This window comes from Callithrix jacchus, chromosome 5, assembly GCF_049354715.1.
Source record: "Callithrix jacchus isolate 240 chromosome 5, calJac240_pri, whole genome shotgun sequence".
Classification (NCBI taxonomy): Eukaryota; Metazoa; Chordata; class Mammalia; order Primates; family Cebidae; genus Callithrix; species Callithrix jacchus.
Genome location: NC_133506.1, coordinates 17,737,757 through 17,760,420, shown reverse-complemented (window position 1 = coordinate 17,760,420; position 22,664 = coordinate 17,737,757). Strand labels below are relative to the sequence as shown.

General features: G+C 44.2%; 2 protein-coding genes across 15 annotated transcripts in view; one reads left to right on the top strand and one right to left on the bottom strand.

The window, feature by feature from the left end:
- Nucleotides 1-6,190, top strand: part of JAG1 (jagged canonical Notch ligand 1) — a 35,778-nt gene extending 29,588 nt beyond the window's left edge. For 8 of the 11 annotated variants that reach the window (XM_078371349.1, XM_078371347.1, XM_078371346.1 and 5 more), the window contains 7 exons: nucleotides 337-422; nucleotides 1,600-1,713; nucleotides 2,296-2,405; nucleotides 2,495-2,728; nucleotides 2,939-3,070; nucleotides 3,279-3,429; nucleotides 4,226-6,190. In XM_078371349.1, the coding sequence (XP_078227475.1) occupies nucleotides 337-422; nucleotides 1,600-1,713; nucleotides 2,296-2,405; nucleotides 2,495-2,728; nucleotides 2,939-3,070; nucleotides 3,279-3,429; nucleotides 4,226-4,683 (1,285 nt within the window). In that variant the 3' untranslated portion in view covers nucleotides 4,684-6,190. The remainder of the gene's footprint in view (nucleotides 1-336; nucleotides 423-1,599; nucleotides 1,714-2,295; nucleotides 2,406-2,494; nucleotides 2,729-2,938; nucleotides 3,071-3,278; nucleotides 3,430-4,225) is intronic. The other 3 variants (XM_078371343.1, XM_078371345.1, XM_035298373.3) reach the window with 1 other exon arrangement.
- A 10,776-nt stretch (nucleotides 6,191-16,966) lies between these two features.
- The window catches only part of SLX4IP (SLX4 interacting protein), a 203,928-nt gene continuing 198,230 nt past the window's right edge, over nucleotides 16,967-22,664 (bottom strand). For all 4 annotated transcript variants that reach the window (XM_078371350.1, XM_054255215.2, XM_002806757.7 and 1 more), the window contains one exon: nucleotides 16,967-21,713. In XM_078371350.1, coding sequence (XP_078227476.1) covers nucleotides 21,182-21,713 — 532 coding nt within the window. In that variant the 3' untranslated portion in view covers nucleotides 16,967-21,181. The remainder of the gene's footprint in view (nucleotides 21,714-22,664) is intronic.

Sequence of the window (22,664 nt, the reverse complement as noted above, 5' to 3'; positions counted from 1 at the left end):
ACAAGCTCCCAGGTGAAGTCATCCTGCTGCTCCGTGGCCTACACTTTAATTAGCCAGGTCCCGTCTTCATTTAGAGCAGTGATTTTGCAACCTTGGCTGCACACCAGAATCACCTGGGGAGCTTTTAAAAATCCCACTGCCTGGGCTGCAACCAAGACCTATGAAATTAAACTTTCTGGGGGTGGGACCCAGACATCAGTATTTTTAAAGATCCCCCCAGGCAATGGCCATGGGGTGAGAGCCATTGACTGTAACTGGTGTGGTGACATGTGAGTGATTGCCAGCCAGAGTAACGGACTGGGCGGTTAGTAACCAAGGTGGTCTTTGCGTTCTTAGTTACAACAGCGGCACCTGTGTGGATGGAGACAACTGGTACCGGTGCGAATGTGCCCCAGGTTTTGCTGGGCCTGACTGCAGAATAAGTAAGGACTGTCCCTGTCTGGTTTTCCCGACGGCTTTGCCCCTTCATTCCATGCCTCAGCCCAAGCTTTAATCTTTCAAAAACAATTAAAGCCACCGTTCCCTTTAAGTGGCTCTCGTGGAGCAAATGATCTCCCTCCTCCAGCTGGGATTAAGATACCCCAGGCTGTATCCTCCCAGGTACCTGCTGGTGGTTCCCTGGGTGGTGTAGGCCTCCTTGTTTTTGGGGGGAGAGTGCCAGGCACAGAATTGGATGATGAATCTCCACTAGGGTCCTGAAGAAAGTGTGTGCGTTTCTCCGTGACTAACCTGAAATTATGGGCAAGCCGACTAACCGCAGCTACACTGGTATAGGATAGAGCTGATGCAAACGAAAGGGAGGACAACTGTGGCTTCCAGAGGCTGGACTCTGCTGGATCTGATGAGACCCTGGAGAAATGATTAAAACAAGAAAATAGGAGCAGGCAATGCAGTTTTTCAAGAAGCTGAAAGTGTATTATTTTGAGCCTTTTCTCTACTTTTTTACATGCTCTTTCTCTTACAAAACAAAAAAGGTGCTGGAGTAGTTACGGCTTTATTCTAATGCCCAAAAAGTCTGAAATTTACTGGTGTTTGAAATCCAAGTCTAGAATTAAGTCTTCAGCACTCGATGAAGGCAGGTTGTATCTGTTTCATGTTTCTAAATAAACAGTTGGCAAACTGTGGCCTAGGGGCCGTATCCAGCCCACTGCCTGTTTTTGTAAATACAGTTTTCTTGGCACACAGCCACACATTCATTTACATATTGTCTACGGCTACTTTCATGATACCACAAGAGTTGAATAGTTGTGACAGAGACTATATACCCCACAAAGCACAAAATGTTTACCATCTGATCCTTTCCAGGAAACTTTGCCAGATTTGCTGTAAATTGTACTGTCAGAGAAAGGAATCCAATTAAAAATTGCTGCCTCTCAAAATGGTTCTCCACTGTTAGAAGTCAGGATGGTGGTGATCTTTGGGGACCAGTGATTGGAGGTTTTTGCAATAGATTATCTGTTTTTTGGGGTGCTGTTTACCTGAGTGAAAATTCATCAAGCTTATGATAATATGCTTTCCTTGTATGTTTTGTCAATAAAAACAATCTCAAAACATTGCTGTACACCATCAGACCCTAAACTTGAACTCCATTTCTCCTAGACATCAACGAATGCCAGTCTTCACCTTGTGCCTTTGGGGCAACCTGTGTGGATGAGATCAATGGCTACCGGTGTGTCTGTCCTCCAGGGCACAGTGGTGCCATGTGCCAGGAAGGTATGTGTGCCAGGCTCCAGCTGCCCAGGGGTCTTCTGGGGTGAGCGGGCTTTACAGTCACCATTTTGACTCTTCACAAATAAGCCACTGTGCTCAGGGAGGGAACACACAATGGGGGCTGCAAGGAAAGGAAGAGTCTTCCCCAAAACGAGTAGCTGTTGCTTTTGGTCAGCTGTTGCCACAATACTGTGTACCAAACCATCCCAAACTGCTGTGGCTTGCAGCAAGCATTATTTTTACTGCTCATGATATGCAGCATGGGCAGACAGATTGTGCTGTGCATTGGGTTCAGGTGGACCAGTGGCTGTGTCTGGGGTATATCCTTTCATCGCAAATGGTAGGCATGCAAGAGGCTGGTCAGAGGCTCTGCTCACATTACATCTGCCAGTGTTACATTGGCCAGAGCAGGTCATGTGGCCAAGCACAGCCAGCAAAGACAGGAAGCACACATGCCTGTTACTGTGGGAAGAATGATTTTCACATGGCAAAGGGCACAGGTGTAACCATTTCATAGCAGGGACCAAAGAATTGAACCCTGATCCGGTTCACAGAAAAATAGACTGCTCATGAGTCTCCTGTCAGTTTCAGGAAGACCTTGCATCACCATGGGGAGTGTGATACCAGATGGGGCCAAATGGGATGATGACTGTAACACCTGCCAGTGTCTGAATGGACGGATTGCCTGCTCAAAGGTAGGACATGATGGCTGCTGCAGTTCACCTGTGTTCTGTAGTCAGGGGTGAGCATGCCTGCTAAGCTGCCAGCTTCTGTTTTTCTCCAGGTCTGGTGTGGCCCTCGACCCTGCCTGCTCCACAAAGGGCACAGTGAGTGCCCTAATGGGCAGAACTGCATCCCCATCCTGGACGACCAGTGCTTCGTCCGCCCCTGCACTGGTGTGGGCGAGTGTCGGTCTTCCGGTCTCCAGCCGGTGAAGACGAAGTGCACCTCTGACTCCTATTACCAGGATAATTGTGCAAACATCACGTTCACCTTTAACAAGGAGATGATGTCACCGGTATGTAACACTTTTTTTTTTTAAATTTGCAATGGTGGACGTCTGCTTGCTTTAGAGGAGGAATGTCATGAGCTAGTGTACTTCTCCCTATCGTAAATTCCTATCCTATAGCAAAGTGAGCTTGAACTTAGCCCAAACTCAGAGAACATCTCGACCTTTTGTTTTTCCTCTCAATCTTACACGTGTGTGGATTTTTAAAAATCGTTTTAGGGTCTTACCACTGAGCACATTTGCAGCGAATTGAGGAATTTGAATATTTTGAAGAATGTTTCCGCTGAATATTCAATCTATATCGCTTGTGAGCCCTCTCCTTCTGCGAACAATGAAATACACGTGGCCATTGTAAGTATAAGACCCATTCACACCTGCAAGCCGTGAATTTTTGACGCATTATTTGACTGCAAGGCAGTTAACAAACTTTGGTTAACTACTGTCCAAGTGGAGCAAATTCACTGACAGAAAAGCTTTACAGACACAGATTGTCAAGTAATTTTGAAGAAAGGCTGCTTTGAATATTCCCGACTCTCAAGTCTGACAATTCTTTTTCCAGTCTGCTGAAGATATACGGGATGATGGAAACCCAGTCAAGGAAATCACCGACAAAATCATCGATCTTGTTAGTAAACGTGATGGAAACAGCTCACTGATTGCTGCTGTTGCAGAAGTAAGAGTTCAGAGGCAGCCTCAGAAGAACAGAACAGGTATGTGCTGAGTGGGAAAATGATGATCGTCAGACGATCTCATTACACTATTCAATAAAGCCATCACCTGGCAGTGCCCCACTCGCAGGAGCTCCCAATTTAACTGAGAACTGAGGCCAGCCTACCCTGCTGAGGTCACATGGCCCATAGGAACAGAGGTCTGCTTCATATTTTCCTTCCCAACACATTGTGCAGGCTTCTCTGCGGAACAGATATCGTGCCTAGATCCATCACAAAGCCCTAGGACACTGCTTGTCCTTTGTCCTTTGAGCTTGAGGCTATACAAAGCCTGACTTGACATTTTGGTATCCTGGGACATTGCAGCCTCTGCTGAGCTCGATGGCCCTGCAGGATGTCCAGGCTTCCCTCCTGAGGCTCTCGAGCACTGTTTCAGCCCAGAGAGATTGGGCATGGAGCCACGGCGTGTTTGAGCTGTCTGTGCTACTTTGAATCGGGTTTCTGGTTCTGAAAACCAATTTCTGTACTGAGCTGCCTCAGTAGCTAGACTTAACAAGACACTGCTCTCCCCATGGGAAGTCAAAGAGCCTGTGGGAGCTGCTGTTCCACCCAGTCTCTCCAGGGATAAGGGTATCAAGGTCTACAGGGGCCTGATCTCAGCATTTGCTTATCAAGCTGTGAAGTGACCACATGCAATGACGAAAAGGGACTTGTCCCCAAGGCTCCCGTCTTGGGGACAAAGGGCAGGAGAACCACTGTTGGTATTGTTTTGTTCCTGTGATGATGCTTTTTTTCTTTCTTTCTTGGAGAGTTAATTGGTTTTGCGCCTGCCTTACAGATTTCCTGGTGCCCTTGCTGAGCTCTGTCTTAACCGTGGCTTGGATCTGTTGCTTGGCGACGGCCTTGTACTGGTGCCTGCGGAAGAGGCGGAAGCCAGGCAGCCACACACACTCAGCCTCTGAGGACAACACCACCAACAACGTGCGGGAGCAGCTGAACCAGATCAAAAACCCCATTGAGAAACATGGGGCCAACACGGTCCCCATCAAGGATTATGAGAACAAAAACTCCAAAATGTCTAAAATAAGGACACACAACTCTGAAGTCGAAGAGGATGACATGGATAAACACCAGCAGAAAGCCCGGTTTGCCAAGCAGCCGGCGTACACGCTGGTAGACAGAGAAGAGAAGCCCCCCAATAGCACACCGACAAAACATCCAAACTGGACAAACAAACAGGACAACAGAGACTTGGAGAGTGCCCAGAGCTTAAACCGGATGGAGTACATCGTATAGCAGACAGCGGGCGCTGCCACCGCTAGGTAGAGTTTGAGGGCTTGTAGTTCTTTAAACTGTCATGTCATACTCAAGTCTGAGGCTGTTGTTGACTTAGAATCCCTGTGTTAATTTAAGTTTTGACAAGCTGGCTTACACTGGCAATGGTGGTTTCTGTGGTTGGCTGGGAAATCGAGTGCCACATCTCACAGCTATGCAAAAATGAGTCGACAGTACCCTGGTTGTGTGTCTCCCTGCAGCAGACAGGTCTCTGATTGGGCTTCCAGGAGCCTGCCCAGCCCCGACCCACGCCCCCCACCCCCAGTCTTTGAGCTCCCACTTCTGCCAGATGTCCTAATGGTGATGCAGTCTTAGAACATAGTTTTATTTATATTTATTGACTCTTGAGTTGTTTTTGTATATTGGTTTTATGATGACGTACAAGTAGTTCTGTATTTGAAAGTGCCTTTGCAGCTCAGAACCACAGCAACGATCACAAATGACTATTATTTATTTTTTTTATTGTATTTTTTGTTGTTGGGGGAGGGGGGGACTTTGATGTCAGCAGTTGCTGGTAAAATGAAGAATTTAAAGAAGAAAAAAAGTGTCAAAAGTAGAACTTTGTATAGTTATGTAAATAATTCTTTTTTATTAATCACTGTGTATATTTGATTTATTAACTTAATAATCAAGAGCCTTAAAACATCATTCCTTTTTATTTATATGTATGTGTTTAGAATTGAAGGTTTTTGATAGCATTGTAAGCGTATGGCTTTATTTTTTTGAACTTTTCTCATTACTTGTTGCCTATAAGCCAAAATTAAGGTGTTTGAAAATAGTTTATTTTAAAACAATAGGATGGGCTTCTGTGCCCGGAATACTGATGGAATTTTTTGTACGATGTCAGATGTTTAAAACACCTATATAGCATCACTTAAAACACGTTTTAAGGACTGACTGAGGCAGTTTGAGGATTAGTCTAGAACAGGTTTTTTGTTTTTTCAGCTTTAGACTTGAAAAGACAGGCAGGTGATCTGCAGAGCAGTAAGGGGACAAGTTGAGCTATGACATAAATAGCCAAAATGTGAGTGGTTGAATATGATTAAAAATATCAAATTGTGTGAAGTTGGAAGCACACCAATCTTATTTTGTAAATTCTGATTTCTTTTCACCATTCGTATGTAATACTGAACCACGTGTAGATTTTTTTTTTTATCTACTGCATTTAGGGAGTATTCTAATAAGCTAGTTGAATACTTGAACCATAAAATGTCCAGTAAGATCACTGTTTAGATTTGCCATTGAGTACACTGCCTGCCTTAAGTGAGGAAATCAAAGTGCTATTACCAAGCTCAAGATCAAAAAGGCTTATAAAACAGAGTAATCTTGTTGGTTCACCATTGAGACCGTGAAGATACTTTGTATTGTCCTATTAGTGTTATATGAACATAAAAATGCATCTTTGATGTGTTGTTCCTGGCAATAAATTTTGAAAAGTAATATTTATTAAATTTTTTTTGTATGAAAACATGGAACAGTGTGGCCTCTTCTGAGCTTAAGTAGTTCTCCCCGGCCTTGCCTGAGCTTCTGCCACCCCACTGAGTCTGTTCTGGTAATCGGGGTATAATGGGCTCTGCCTGACACAGACACAGAGGAAGAACTGAAAGGCTTTTCAACCACAAAACTCATCTGAAGTTCTCAATGACCTGGGGCTGCTGTGAAGCTGGAGCTGTGGGAGCCGCGTCTAGGGGAGCCTTGATTCCCTTGTTATTCAACAGCAAGTGTGAATACTGCTTGAATAAACACCACTGGGTTAATGGCCTGTAGTGTGGAGGTGAATTGTTTGTGAGCAATCACAGGAACTGGCCACGGCACTGAAAGGGTTTTCAAGGGTTTGGAATTGGCGTTGGGAAATGAGCAGGGAGATTAAATGTCTGCTTTTTTTTTCCTGGCTACTTAGATTCATATTAATGTCCTGTTGTAAGGGTGTGGTCTGAAATGACTCTTGCGCACATTTACCCGTGGGGTGGTTTCCTCGCGGCACTGGAGGTGGTAGTTGGAAGCTTCTGGTAGTTGGAGGTGGTAGTTGGAAGTGGTGTTCCGGCTCATCTACTCATCACCTTGTTCCCAGGAATGAGTAGTTCCGGCATCACCATGCAGTCTTAGAGTGCTGGTGTTCTGCTCTTCTGTAAAATTCTAGAGTCAGCCTGTCCCCACCTGTAATGGGCAGGAGAGCTCTGGTTCTCTCACTTGCGGCTGCTGGAGGCCCTGCCCCCGACTCGTGTGGTGGGCTGTGGGGGAAGCTTTCCCTCTGGCACCTCTGCAGAAGGATTGAGCTGTGGTAACCAGCACATGGACAGCTTCCAGCCGCCATGCAGTCGTCACCAGGAGTTCCCTGCTTCTGGTTAGGAAAGCCAAAGTTTGCCTTTTTCTCTCACAGCTGTCCTCCAGCACTTCAACATTCAGGTCCGTCCACCCACGTCTGGTTTTCATACAACTGGCACAGCAAACCTTGAATGGAGGAAAAGCTGATGGGGATGCTTTTCTTTATTCTTGGGGAAGCTTCTTTTTTCTTGTAGGCTTGAGTTGTTCTCTAAGGAACATCTTGATTGAGAATGGCGTTAAGTGCCCTTGGCTCCTTGTTCATTAGCAAAGGTCATCAAGGGATTCAGGGCTGTGACAGCCCTAAGAGTGGCCAACACCATTTTGGCTCGTTGGAGAGGTAGCCTGAAGGACCTGGACAGCAAACAGTCTAGGTTTCCATGACATCTCCCTGCCCTAGCATAGCTCTGCTCTGCCACTCATGTCTGCCAGTAGACAGCTGGTTTCTGCAAGGTAGGGGTCAAAGGGAGGGAGAAGTGTAGACTCTACTAGTCACAGGAGACATTTTGCAGTACTGGAGTCAAACACTATCCTGAAGCAATACCTTGTTCTGGTGGTTTACAAACTTGGATTCTGCTGGACCCCAGAATTCCTTGGGTAACTGCCAAATGCTGTTGTGCCAAGAAAAAATTGAATGAACCTCTGCAATTCTTTATTCCAGGAGGGAAGGGATCTTGGGATTCATGGGTGTTGTCTTATCTCACCTTCTGTCTGGGACACCCTTGGCATTGGGAGGGCATAGATCAGGCTCCTCTGGACATGGCTCAGTGCCAGGACTTTAATTGTGAAGGGTGGCTTTTCCCCTTCCTTCAGAAAGAAGGAAGCAAGCAGGCAATGGTGCTCTGGTTATTGTGGGGTTAGGGAAGTAGAGAGGAAGGGACTCAGTGCCTTTACCATTCATTCATTCCTCATGAATGCTCTGGACTCTCTTTAAAGGGGCCCTGGAAGAAACCATTTTCAGTCCAGAAACTTGGCTAACTAGAACTCTAGCATTAGAACATACCATGAAACTCCAGGAAAGAACACTTAAAGTTGGTGTTTTTAGGATGGGAAGCCCTGTCCTGAGATTCTAGACTTACATTATGTGTAGAATTTGAGGGTAAAAATGTATCTTGACTAAAAGCCAAATAAGACTGATGAATTGCGAGAGGGTTTACAAGATGCAGATTCCCAGGCCTGATCCACGACCCTATTAGATCAGACGCACCATAAGTAGAGCCTGGGAATAGGAATTTTTGACCAGCTCATTCTTCCTCCTCCACACATGCACAGTAAAAATTGGGAGCCACTCTGCTAAAGTACCACAGTACCAGCTCTTCATTAATTATAATGTTTTTCCTTCTTGTTAAACTGAATTAAATAGCCTGGAAGCCAGTTTGTTGCTAAATTGCCACCTGACATCATTTTTAAGTAAAATAATTACACCGCCCCTTAAGCAAGTTGTGGTCTAAGTGCTTCATGCCTATTAGCTGATCTGAGGGGTCAGTGAGTCAAAATTAACTTATTTAGTAATATTTCTTAGGTAGCAAGGAGCCAAATGGGCCAGAGCGTGGGTTTTCCACCTTTCTAAATGGCTTACACCTGTCTGCTCCATAGTGAGCAAGTGTGCAGAAAAAAATCAGTTGCCTTTAAAGGGAAAAAAATCTTCTACAAGCCTATCGGGCTTTGAAACTTGGGCTGAGCAAGGCACCACCATTTCCGTTTCAACTGCAGGTCTCTTTCTTGCCTCTACTGGGAATGAGAAACAGGAGTTCAGAGGTTCCTGGTCTGGGAAGACGTACAAGCACATGGGTTATGGGAAGCCTCCTCCTGCTAATGTGTATTTATACTTTGTAAGCTCTGATTCATCCAAGCATTGGAACAGAAATCTGCTTCCTGAGGTTCTGTTTTTAAATAGATAGTTTGCAAAAACAACAATTATTTTTCTTAACATTTTTTTTCCGCCCCACAAGCAGCTAAACATCCTGGCTCAGGGTATGTCAGCAATGCCAACAAACAGCTTGGTTATCTGGGCTAGAAGGATGCCCTGAGGCAGTTCTCTACGTTCTGGCCCCAGAAGTCTTAAAAAACAAAGTTTAAAAACCATTAAGGCAATCTTGTTGCATCACTTCAAATCCACGAGGTATTTCAGGGTCTATTAAAAATAACGAATTTCCGTTTGTGAGCCACTGCCTTCCAATGGCTGTTAAAACTAAGAGCAGGTTGGGGGGAGTGGTGCTCGGCGGGCTGCAGTGGTATCACTGCCTGGCAGCTGAGGAGCCCAAACCCCGCATGGCACCCTCTGAGATCATGTCAAAAGGGTGTGGTTGTCTTGCTTTGGACATATATTCTGCCTGTATTACTTGCTCTTGCATGCTGCGCATAACCTTCCTGGCTTAGAGTGCATTTCTTTCAAGTCCAGGGTAGCTTTTATGAGTCTCAAATTATGTATCATTATGCATGGGTCCAGTATTAACCTGTGATAGGCAAGTCAGGAAAATTAACCTGGAGAATAAAGGCTCTTAAATCCAGTAAGAGCCTTGAATTGAGGTCTGCCTGCTACCTTCTCCAACCCACCCCCACTGCAAATAGCCACACCAGGGCACCCAAGGGTTGAGTTATCCAGAAAGCAAACCCAGATGCCAGCAACATGAAAGTAACAGCTTTGTTTTAAAGAGAAGCAATCTTGGCAGGGCTGGCGGGGCTCATCGGTGATCCCAGAGGGAAATACAGGTTTGCAGCTGGCTTCCTAATCACTACTCAGGCTGGCCCCCTCTGTTCGGCACCTGAAGAGTGAAAAGCTGATTTATTTTATCCTTGCCGAGATATGTGCAGTTGAAATACCTTCATCATAGACTCACAGGATGTTAATGCAATCAAGGGCCTTACCCATCAAAGGATCTAACCCCCATTACTTTCCCGGAAGAGTAAACTGAGGCCCAGAGAGGTTCGAGGACCCGTCCGAGGTTACAGAGAGTTAGCAATAGGCAGAACTACAACTTGGGGCTCCTGCTTCCTGGGCTGCTGTGTTTTCCGCCTCTTCTGGGAATTTGCTAGGTTTACGTTGGATCCTGCCCTTAGTGTGATTTTCAAAGGTGAAGCCTTGGGAGATCAGCACTTCACAAAAATGGATGCAAAGGCTCAAAGGAGGTCACAGGAAGTGGCTACTAAGACAGTGTTGTCAATCTGAGCTGGTTTTGCCTAGAAAGTGACATCTGTATAAATCCGGAAGCAATAGGAGTTTTCTGCATCAAAGGCAGATCAAGCCCTAGCTCCTTTGTAGGCTGTTCCTTTGTTCTTGGGACATTTCCAATTTCCCTTTTAGTTTTTGCTTCATAGAATTAAAATGAGTTGCAGGAAAGAGGTTCAGAAAGGAAACAGACAGCCCCACTAGGTCCTACAGCTTCCTGCAGTAGGTCATTTTACAGGCATCTTCAGAACAGCACTGCTGCTCACTGGGTCTGAGATGCAGGTGCCAGGGTCCTGGCCAGTGTCAAGTGATTGCAATTATCATTAGGCCTCATCCCTTGTTCTCTAGCCACTCCCACTCTCCCTGGCAGCTTCCTTCCAGGTTATCACCGCAAAAACACCTGAGCATTTAACAGGACTAAAATCCGGATCACTTGAATGTGATGAAGAAGTTCGCCACATCCAGTGTGTGGTTGGGCCAGTTCAGACACACCTGAGAGTTGCTGGAACTGCCTGTGGGCAGCTCGGCTTCCTCCATCTGACATCCCCAAAAGGCTACGCCTCCACACTCCTCCACCCAGCCTGACGGATTAGCAACATCTCCCACAAGTCATCCTGAACCTGTTTGTCGTGTCAGGGTAGGCCAGAATTACATTCTATGTAGAAGTTTCCTCTGCGCCAGGCACCCATACTGAGTGACTTGGAAAAACCCCATCCCCAAGACAGAAACATAAAACCTCAAAGTTCAGGACCTGAACAATCAGATGCCCTCAGGGGACTCTCACTGGCTTTGCAGTGATGTTACTTTGGAAGTATTTTTGAAAGAACTTGCAGCACAAAGCAGAAAGGAAGAGCGCAAACATGATACACCATAAAGATCTACAAAAAAACAAAGGAAAAAGTGCCTCTAGTACAGTAAAGGGAGTGGGAAAGAGCCGGGAGGGACCACAACCTCTGGCTTTCTCCACCTCCACGCCCCATCATTTCTGTGCTTCCTGAGTTCTCCCGCCAGACAGTGTTGGCAGCAGTGCAGTTACAAAAGAGGTCCTGAACATCTCCTGCAGTGTCTGGCCTCCGCGTGGGCCTGATAGTTACTAGACTTCATTAGACTGTTACTTTCACCTGCTTGGTGTGCAAAGCCAGGCTGTGTGCTTAATGACCGAGAGGACGCATTCTGGACCAAGATGCCTTTGATTGCAATTGCAGCTCTTCCTCCCAGCTCCTGGTTTGGAATTTTCCACCTGTGTGTTCTTACAATAGTTTCTGGGCTTTGGGGTTTGCTAGACCTGAATTCTAGGCACTGCCATTTACTAATTTGGCAAGGAACTTGGGCAAATTTCTAAAATTCTTTGTGCCTCAGTTTCCTCATATGTCATGCTGACAATAAATGTGTGCCACTGTAGTATTCATGAAAAGGACTAAAGGAAAAGGAAAGAACACTGCTTTCAGTATTTGCTCTAAGCAACCATTAAAAGATTAAGGAATTCAGCAAGACTCCAACTGACAGTCTATTTTCTCACCATTGCACCATTGAACTGGGCCTGTCGGAGAAGAACTAAGTGCTATTGGAGCTGGTCACAGGCAGGACTCCATGATGGCTCCCAAAGGTCCCTGGCCCCTGGTTATTCAATCAAACACTAATCCTGGTACTGCTGTGAAGGGATTTTGCAGATGTCATTAAAGTCTCAAATCTGTTAGCCTTCAAATACAGATTATCCAGGAGGGGCTGACCTAATTACAGGAGCTTTTTAAAACCAGAGAGTTTTCTCTGGCTGGTCACAGAAGGAGAAGTCAAAGAGATTCAAAGCATGAAAGTGATGCAATGCCAAGATTTCTCCATTAATGAAATGGAGGGGTCACGTGGCAAGGACCTTCGAAATGGCTTCTAGGAAATCCCCTGCCCACAGCCAGTGGGACAACGCGAATCTTAGTCCTACAAATGCAAGGAACTGAATTTTGCCAACAAGGAAGCTTGGAAGCAGACCTTTCCCTGGGTGAGCATCCAGCTGAGGATGCAGCCTGGTTGATTCCTTGATTTCAGCCTAAGAGATCCTGAGCAGAGGATCCAGCTAAGAAGTGTCAAAAACTATGAGACAGTAAATTTATGTTGTCTTAAGCCTCTCAAATTATGGTAATTTGTTACACAAGGATGGAAAACTAACATAAACCTCTCCTAAAAAGGATCTTAGGCTCACGCCTGTAATCCCAGCACTTTGGGAGGCCGAGGTGGGTGGATCATGAGGTCAGAAGTTCGAGACCAGCCTGGCCAACATGGTGAAACCCCCATCTCTACTAAAAATACAAAAATTAGCCAGGTGTGGTGGTGGGCACCTGTAATCTCAGCTACTCAGGAGGCTGAGGCAGGAGAATCGCTTGAACCTGGGAGACGGAGGTTGCAGTGAGCCTAGATTGAGCCATTGCACTCCAGACTGGGTGATCAAGACTTCCTCTAAAAAAAAAAAAGGTTATTATACCAGGCTGTGTCACTTGTAGGTGTTATATTTGGTTGTGACTATACAAACCGTTGTTGGCTTTTTCCCTATCAATTCAGAGCCGGCTCCCAGTGCAAAGGAAAGAAAAGCTCATTCAAGACAAGAATGAGCTATAGGCCTGCACAAAAGTGGTGCCTCATTAACATCTCCAATAGTGTGTAGTCTGTGTGTGTTGATAATAGCTGTCTACAGCCTGCAAATAATGAGAATAGAACAGTGTTTTCCTCTATATATATCCCTCTAAAGCCGCATTTTATAAAATGTGTGCCAAATGAGGGAAGCTCAGACACCTGGCCTTGGAGGACTCCAGGACACTCAAGTCTTGAGATAGTTTTCTCTCCTTATGAAACAAGATAATGTTTGACTTTCATTTTCTGGAGGTTTTCAGTGAGTTGGACACTTCAGAAATATTTTGTGTTCCCACCCCTGGCTTCCCCAGAGGTTTTCCCTACAAGGACGTTCCCTCCTTGGCTGTCGTCACTGCACAGTGGCCATTTCTTCAGCACTAAGAAGGAGCTAAATGTGAAGCTAAACTTTCTCTCCTTCGGCTCTACCAGGATTGTCCTTGCATGGCAGGCAGGTGGCCTAGGCAGACATACATAGCTGGTAGCATAACATTAAGGTTTCTCTTAAGTTCAGTGAGCTTTTCTAAAACATTATTAGGACCTGGAGTTAGACTTGACAAACATGCAAAACAAGAACCAAAGCTGTTTCTACAACTGGGACCCAAAGAACATGAGATTTGATAAGCTGGTACCAAGAAATACTATCTTCAAGGGAAAAGAAAAACAATTTGCTGCAGAAATTTCTCAGATGGATGCACAGACTCCTTGTCTTTGAACCTGTGTAAAGATTTTAGTGAGATCTAGAAGGTTCTTCCCGGTGAAGATTTTTATTGGCATCAAAACAAGAACCCCAACAGCAACACAGATCCCCGACACCTCTGGCACAGAAAGCTCTGCTGCCTAGAAGTGCCTTCGGATTGACAGAGCATTTTCATGGGAGAGCCACCTGAGAATATTTTTTTCTAGATGCCCCAGGCTATGCCACAGGCAGATGGCCCACGTACTGAGCAGAAGGGCACCAGGACAAGGTTCACTGGGGCAGCATTTTAAGGAGAATATACGAATAGAGCGGTGGTGCTGCATCACAAGGTCCTTCTCTGGTGCTGTGACAGGAAGGTCCCTCTAGGCTCCTCCTACTGGGACACATTCCAACCACCCAGCCCAGTCTCCCACCTCCTGGCTGGAGGTTGCCCTGATTTACCATTCCACCTCTCCCTCTGACAACAGGAATGGATGTGCTGGTATTCATCCTCCCAGGCACCCACTGTGGGTTTGGGAAAGAGCCTTCTGTGTTCTTCTCACCAGTCAAGCGTGTGAAGGAGGAACTGAAAAGGCCTTGGGAGCCGCTGGGCCTAGAAAAATTCCCAGTCAATCCATCACCTGCCTCCTCTGGAGCAGGGTCTGTCAGTCTCTCCATCATTCCTGGGGCAGGTCGAGTGGAAATGAGGGGTGTGTGTGTGTGTGTGTGTGCGCGCGCGCGTGCGCGTGTGTATGTGTGTGTGTGGTGTCTAAACGCAGAACAGGACTGGTAACAGAAGTGCAGGCGAGAGGGCGTGGGAGACTGGGAACTCATTTATAAAAGCTCTTCTGCCCTAGAGCAAGTCAAACTCCCTGCTGAGGAGTTGCTTTTTCTTCCTCCCTTTTGAGTCTTGTGTGCTGAACTGACCTCTCCCCTGGCAGAGGTCAGCGCTCTGCTCACCCCGCACACACTCAGCCTTCTGGGGTTTGATCGCCTTAGAGCCTGAAGAGGAGAGAATTCTTCAGCTCTAAATTCTGAAAGAAAAGCCACAGTAAATCTCGTGAAGAAGCTGGGTTTTTTTTTTTTTTTAAAGAAATATGTATACACATTATGATAAAAATCTTTTGGGAACTGTGCAGAAAACAGAAGGCAAACATAAAAACCATACATCATTTACAGCCCCTCCCGCAGCCTACTTCACTCTGAAAATAAATCAGGCTGGGTAACGAATGAGGTTTTAAGAAATGCAACTGAACTTAAAACACAAGGTCAGTGTCTCATCCTAGGTAATCCTTTGGAGGATGAGAAATTCTCCTGATTTTCCCACAGGGTTATTTCAGATGCAATTTCTGAGCCAAACTATTTTAAAAGCGTTCATTCTTTCACTGCCCTGCCAAATGCTAACTAGAGATTCACATGCACTTTTAGAGAGCCTATTAATGATATTAACGATCATGATCAAAGGCAAACCCCAGAGGTTTATGTAAAATTTCGGACAATTATTTAGGTGCTTTAAGACCCATCTTCTGAACGAGGGTAACAATTTCTCAATGTTGGCAAAGACTCTCATCTTTGTGTTTGGATGTGTAGGCTCTAAAGCAGCAGAACCAATGTAGAGGGGCCTTCAGAAGAAAATAAAATGCATCTCTTTGTAAGATTAAAATGTATGGCTGTTGACTGACAACTTGTCCCCAAAGCCATTCTTACTCATTTACTTGAAAGTAGGTGGTATACTTCTGATTTGCAGAAAGCCCCTCTTCTGAGAATACTCAGCTGACTGGCCCCTCTACTAAAGATACTCAGCTGACCCTCTCTTTTAACATCCGCTATTTACAGGCACGCTCCACATTTTTAAACAATAGTTCTGAACTATGGTGTCTCCTCAGAATCATTATTTGATGAGCTTTAAAAATCCCAACACCCAGGCCAAGCCTCAGGGATTCTGATTGAACTAGAAGCTATCCAGTTAGGTGGCCAGTGTAGAGAATCATTTTCAAACAGATGGAGAAATTAATACATGAGAGGGGTATGTTTATCCCGATACACTAAAAGCTGTGTTTGGCACTTAAACTATTAGAGATAATTTTATTTGACAGATGAAGAAACTAAGGCCTGGGAGCTTACATGACTTGTACCAAAATACATAAAACCAATTAGTAGCAAAGCAGCAGCCTGGACCCAGGGATTGCAGCTTGCAGCCTCATGCTATTATGCAGTCCCCAGATCCCAAGCCCAGCCCCCATGGCCAGGGCAAGGCATCTTTCCTGTGGGTTAGGCCAGATGGCAGGCCACCATGACCAAAACACTAGGAAGAAATGAGCTATGCCTCATACACTGCGGTGGTTCTCAGCATTGCATGCACAGCTATTCCAACCTGATACTGACATGCTTCTGTAAAGTTATGTACAAAACTACAGAAGTTAAACAAACAAACAAAAAACAAACTACAGAAGTGTGCAATACTGAAATCAAAGGCAGCGTAGGCAGTCAGCCCAGGACTTCATCACTCTGAGTAAAGATTATATCCACTTGGAAAACAGAAATGAATCCATTTGGGGAATGTCAAGATTCTTGGAAAGGAGTCAAAGTGCCGTAGCTTAATCCGGCCAAAGGGGTCTATCTTAGCTCAGAGCTGGGAGCAGAATTGGGAACAAGTCCACTTTGTATGCACCCCAAAATCTTATAGGTCAATTTAATCCAAATGCTTCATGCTGGGTTTTCACTGCCTAAATCTATAAGGCCAATGGTTAAATGGAAAGCCCCTTTGATTATTTTACAAAGTATTCAAAACTGCAGGATTATTTCAATAAAGAAAACACTTCTTACAAATACAGCATAATTTAAAATAGCATGTTCAGAAAAGGGCAATATAGATATGTTTTTTTGGGGTTAATTCACTTGTTTTTGAAGAACAAAAGCATACACACTAATTTTTTAAAACAATTTTACTCTTTATTCATAAAACAGGACATTTATGTCAAAAGGTACTCTTACGAATAAAGAGTAAAACAATTTTTACTTAGGCATGCACAACTATTGAATTATTTAAAGAGTTTAAAACAAAACAAATGAGAAGCTAAGGAAAAAAGCGCTATCCTGGTGACTTACTGCCATGTTTGGCTCTTTAACTTGATTGAAAAAAAGTATTTGGGGGATCTGTCCAATTCACACCTTCTTTTCCCCGATCAAATACTTTAGAGTTAAACATATGGTTTTTTGATTTTTGCTCAAGCAAAGAATTAAAATTTTTGATAAGGAACTGTAAGGTAATACGATGTATGGTAATATTATGCTGCCAAAGGAAACATTTTAATATGATTAAATTCAAGCCCAATGCCGGGTAGCTCTAGATAATTAAAGACAATTTTATCCATTCAAGTCCCCTCTGTTAAACTGCACATTGACACATATTTGTTCCCTGTTTTGTTAAATAAATATGGAAACCAAATTAGAGGGAGTCCTGCAGATTTCTGAGAATTTAATTATACCCTTAAATTGCAATACCAATGATATATACGGTTAGACTTCTGTTCTAGGTAATTACCTGAATTAACTTCATTTTACAACACTTAATTTATTTTGTACTAAGGAAGGCTTTTAACTATTTAAGATAAACCAGTCTAATTTTGACTTTTTTACTTGCTTCAACGTGTTTCAATTCATTAATGTTTCAATAATAAGGAATGAACTCTCTTGTCTTAACAAACCAAGCATGAAAATTTCCTCATAAAAGAAGAAATTAAAATGATTTCCATATTCAAGTCACAGCATGCTGAAAAGAGAATTTTGGGTTCTTAGGAAAGCCATCGTCACCTCCAAAGGAGGGCCACCCATTACAGTTTTGTGGAAATATTATAGCAGGGCCTGCCAAGAAGGAATTCAAGGAAACTGGGAATGGCCACACCATTCTCTTGAGCAGAGGTTTCCTTCCCTTATGTGTTCTGCCCTCGCCAAGCTCTTTTCTGAAATCAAAGGCCACTGATACGCACAACAATCCATGCTAAAATCCAAACATGACACCAAAAGCAAACAGTTACACTGTGATCCCATTTTGGTCCCCAAGCTGTATTTTGAGATCTTTCAGAGATAAGCTATAGTCTCCATAAATCAAACTACAGAGGGTGTTTATGATTGTTGCTTTTTATAAAATAAAATACACTTCTATACTTCTATAGTATTAAAATAAGTGAACAAAAGAACTGCAGCCCTTACTCCCCCACTCCCCCACCCCCAAACGCTTGCTCCTTTGCATTTCACAGGTCATATGCATATCTGGATGACAGTTAACCTTTAGTGGCAAAGATAAGAAAATGTGAAAGAAAAATCATAGATTGTGTAATCCCAGCACTTTGGGAGGCCGAGACGGGTGGATCACGAGGTCGAGAGATCGAGACCATCCCGGTCAACATGGTGAAACCCCGTCTCTACTAAAAATACAAAAAATTAGCTGGGCATGGTGGCCCGTGCCTGTAATCCCAGCTACTCGGGAGGCTGAGGCAGGAGAATTGCCTGAACCCAGGAGGCGGAGGTTGCGGTGAGCCGAGATCGCGCCATTGCACTCAGCCTGGGTAACAAGAGCGAAACTCTGTCTCAAAAAAAATCAAAAAAAAGAAAAAGAAAAATCATAGATTGTTCCCAGACCTTTCTTGTTTATGGACACTGAAATAACCTCAACACCAATATATTAAGATGTCACCTGAAAGCACATGGGAGTGGCTTAGAATTCATGACACTGAGAAAGTTAGGAAAATCGAAGTTACAATATCAATGGAATTGGATCATTGACTTCTCCAAGATTGGAGTCACAGGGACTTGAATATAATTTGGGGTACCAGGTAAGTGGTTGAGTAACTTGTCCTTTTTGACTAGAATACTGACAGTGTTTCACTTTCAGATGCCAAATTATTAAGATCATTAAGAATATCAAAACACATACCATTCCCTACAGTGAGAACCCTTCATTTCCTACCTAATAAGCAACAACAACAACAAAACCCTGGCATCCATTTACCCCTTTGCACTTCCAAATATCCAAAGAATCACACAACCATTCAAAAAACAAGAGATCCAGGGGCGTTTCAGACATGTGCAAGAAAAATGCTTAAAGGCAAAATTCCTCAAACACATGCCACAGTGTGGGAACTGAGAGCCATTTCCTCTGTAAACCCTGTTCAAATCCCTTTTACATGAAGGGATGTGAGGGCTGTGAGGAAGACCCCATCTATCTAACCAAAGATGCTATTTTCCCTCTTAGATCACAGTAATTGTCACATCCCCAAATATAACAAACTCTAAAGCCAAGACTTTTCTTGACAGAGAATCATTCTAAGTATTAGCCTTAACCACCAAGCCCAGGTTAGCTAATGAAATAAAAACTTCTCAATACCAGAGTGACACTTCGGAGAAAAGATGAGAAACAAAAAAACTTCTTAACAGAAATTTTCTCTGGTGGCTCCAGCTCAGATATCTCCCCCTAGTTCTGGAGCAGGCAGGGATTATTGTTCTAGTACGGATGTCGTTTCAATTCGAGACTCTTTTCCAGAGAGCTGCTTCTTCGCCTATCCCCTGGGTTATTACTTGTGTCCTCCCTGTTTAGAAATCGTTCTAATTGTTTCTGTTTAAGAAGATTCAATGACACACTGCGGTGCTGTCTTCAATAAAGAGCACACCTAGAATACTGTTGTTCCTAAGAGAGGGGACTACGGTGGGCTGTGGAATGCTCATTCTACCAAGTACTGCGGAGGATTCCACTCTGTGCAGTCCACCCTATTATTGTATAAGCAGAGTCAGCACCACTGAAGTTAGCATTCTATTGGGCTCCCTCATCTCCTATAGAATCTCTTGATTGGGTTCAACTGGGAGCAGGATAAAAGCCAGCAGGGACAAGGACAGGACACCAGTTGGCAGGGCTGTTTCATGTGGGGATGGTGAGGCTGGATCATGGAAGAGGGACAGGTTTCCAGGCAGGGTTTGGAGTGTCAAAGTTACAGTATCTACCTCCACAGCCAGGCGTGGTGACCAAGACTGAACTTCATGACCCAAAATGGGGCCATGAAATATGGCTGCTGCTTCATGAGTCTTACTGAGTCTTAATAAGTAGGGACTGGAGATACGGGGAAGGACAGAATGAGATGGAAGAAACCACTAATCCAGCTCAAGCATGAACCTACACTATGTCTGTTTCTGTATTCTTTTCATTTTGTTGGGCTTTTCTGGGTGATTTTTCTGTTAACTTCAACACTTTAGGGAATATACTTGGTTTTCCCTATTACTTAGGAGAGGTGCTATTTCAAAGGCCCACCCTATGTTGAACAGAAAATAAAAAGATGTACTAAATAAATGGACCTTGAATATTGTTTCCTTCCTATTTCAGAATGAAACTGAGTTAAGGAAATTTTTAGCAGGTGTCCATCCAAAATAAGTCATTGCTATAATTCACTATGTGACATTTCAGCGAGCCCACCAGAGACAGTGGCAGACTGTAAAGGGAAGGCTCCCATTTTGAAATATGAACTGCCTGTGAAGCTTTCCAACTGGGAAACTGGAAACTAGTCACTGAGTTCTCGTTAGGTTCTGGTTTGTCCCAAACCAAAATCCTGCAGGTGGGCACAAGAGGAGGGACTGGGACAGGCTTGAGCTATAGGCAGCAACAAGCCTCTCCAATGTCTTCCCCTCATGCTGGGAAGAACTACCCACCAACTTCAACAATTATAGGGGTAAGTAACAGCTTTCTGGGTACTATGGCTGCCATACTGAAGAACCCGGGAAGAGAGTAATCCATACCCCCAACCCAAGTGTTTTACAAGTTTGAGAGAGTCCAAGGGGATGCATGTCCACATCTGCCTCCATCTGACGAGCAGGAGACCATGGCAGCCAGGTTGGAGGAAGCACCGGGGAGTGTTCCATTAGTCCAGTGGTTCTCAAACTCGAGCCTGTTTCAGAATCACCCAGAGGTAGTTACTTAGCAGGGGCAGGGCCCAATAACCACATTTCTAGCACATTTCCAGACAAGGAAGCTGGTCCCAGGACCACATACTGTTCCTCCACTGCCCTACTACTCAGGCTGAGGAGTGGGAGGATGGATTGTACCCCTGGAGCTGAATGGCAGCGTGGTGGTACTGTCTCTGTGTGGTCCACTGCATAGTGATGTCCCAAGAAGGGGCTCATGATCAGTTTCTTCATGCAGTCCTTGCATACTCTCCTTCCTGACAAGGTGGATGGCTCTTTGTCATAATACCAATTCTCTGAAGACAGGCATAAAATACAATGAGAAAGTAGCACTGCTGTTAGAACAAGCATATAGCCTCCTGATTTGAAATGCTTTGACAACAAACCATAGCCACACAACACAGATAACATACTTCCTATTTAAATTAATCATTCTAATAAATTCCTTTAAAATTCCGGCATCTATACACACAGCTCTCTTGTCACAGGTTTGGCCCACTACGTCCTCAACTCCAGCGCTGCAATCCTCTTTGGTGTTAGTGGCCCCTTTCATATTTCTTTCTTTTCTTGGTTGGGCTGTTCTGAATTGCAGATAATCTTGCAGTGTTTGTGGCTGAGCTGGTTTGCTGTGCCTGCCCTGGGTTATTTTTCATAAGATGTCTTGAGGAGAGACTTTCCACAACATGCAACTCTTCCTTAGACGTGGTTTTTTGCCAAATCTTGTTTCAAAAGTAACCCGGATCTAACAACTCTAAAGCTGGCAAACCCCTAACAGTTCTGCTTTTTTCCACTATTATTTCTCTTGGGACTAATCGATCGCTTCCAGGAGAAACTCTCTTGTGGTGGTCGAAGTCTTCCGCAGGGCTGCAGTTCCTTCGTTTCTGTTGGGTTTGGGCCACTCGTGGACTTTGTTTTGGACCTGCTGATGCTGACTCACAGCTACAGACAGGGCTCCCGCTTAGAAGCCCTGTCTGTAACCGCTCCCCAGGATGAGGTTTTTGCTGGCCGCTAGTGTCTTCTGGCTGGGTCTGATTAACTTTTTCCAGCTTTTGAACAGGAAGCCCCCAGTGGCTCTCAGCTGCCTTTATGTAATCCTTTGCTTGTCCTGTGGATTCTGATGGGGGACTGGAGGAAGCCTGACCATTATTCCTCCTCCTTGCTATCTCTACAATCACTGAGTCACTAGATGTTTCCACAGTATCTCTTCTGGGCTGTGATTTGCTCATGACACTGCTTTTCGTTTCAGTTCTTTTCACACTGAAACAAACAAAAATGATGTTATGCTTTGTAAAGCTGTCACGGCACTGTTTTCTCCAAATTCCCTCTACCACATTTCCTTCAACCGAAAAAGGAGGCATGTACTCTCTACCTGCCTTCTCGCCTCCCCAGCAAAACTAGAAACACCCACCACCACAAGTGTATGTTTAAATGCAGATTGAATCAAGCAAACGCCTTCACGTTTTCCATTATACTAGGATACACTTGCTTATCAATCATTGGGTTAAAAATGGATTTATGATGGTGTTCACATTTTAACTCAGGCAAATAGGTATTCATTTCCGACGTGAAGGGTCAGTACTGCCTATGTTTGATATACTGATTTTTTTTTTTCCAGAAGCAGACTCAGGCTCTGTGTACACACATGTGCACGTACACATAATTTCTATTTGTGAGTAAAGAATAATCTTCTGGAATTTCTCTCAGGCTATTTCAAGATGTTACCCAAATACAATCACCATTTAGCTGGTGTCAGGTTTGTTGATCAAACTTACGGGAGAGGACTTAGTTAATATAATTTGAAATGTCCTGGAAGAAATTTCAGATAGCCAGCATGAAAGGCAATAAAGTCCAATCATGGAAGACAAGAAAGTGTTGATATAGCTGTAAATAAGCCCCTTGCTTCCTACAGCATCCATGACAAACAATGTCAACTTCACTCTGATGACAAAGTTAACTTAGAGGGGCAGGATAGAAGCGGCAGAGGGAGAATCAGAGACTAAACACCTTAACTTCACCATATATTTACAGGTTTGTGAATGGCAAGAAATTTCCTCAACCACCAAAACACTGAAAGCTGAAATATTTATTTTGGCTAAACTTTAGTGTGAAAACAAATATATATATATAATATTCATGCTCTTACTGTTGACAGCAGGAGCATGAGGATTACCGTAATTATACTGAAGTCGGAACAAGGATCTTAGGAAA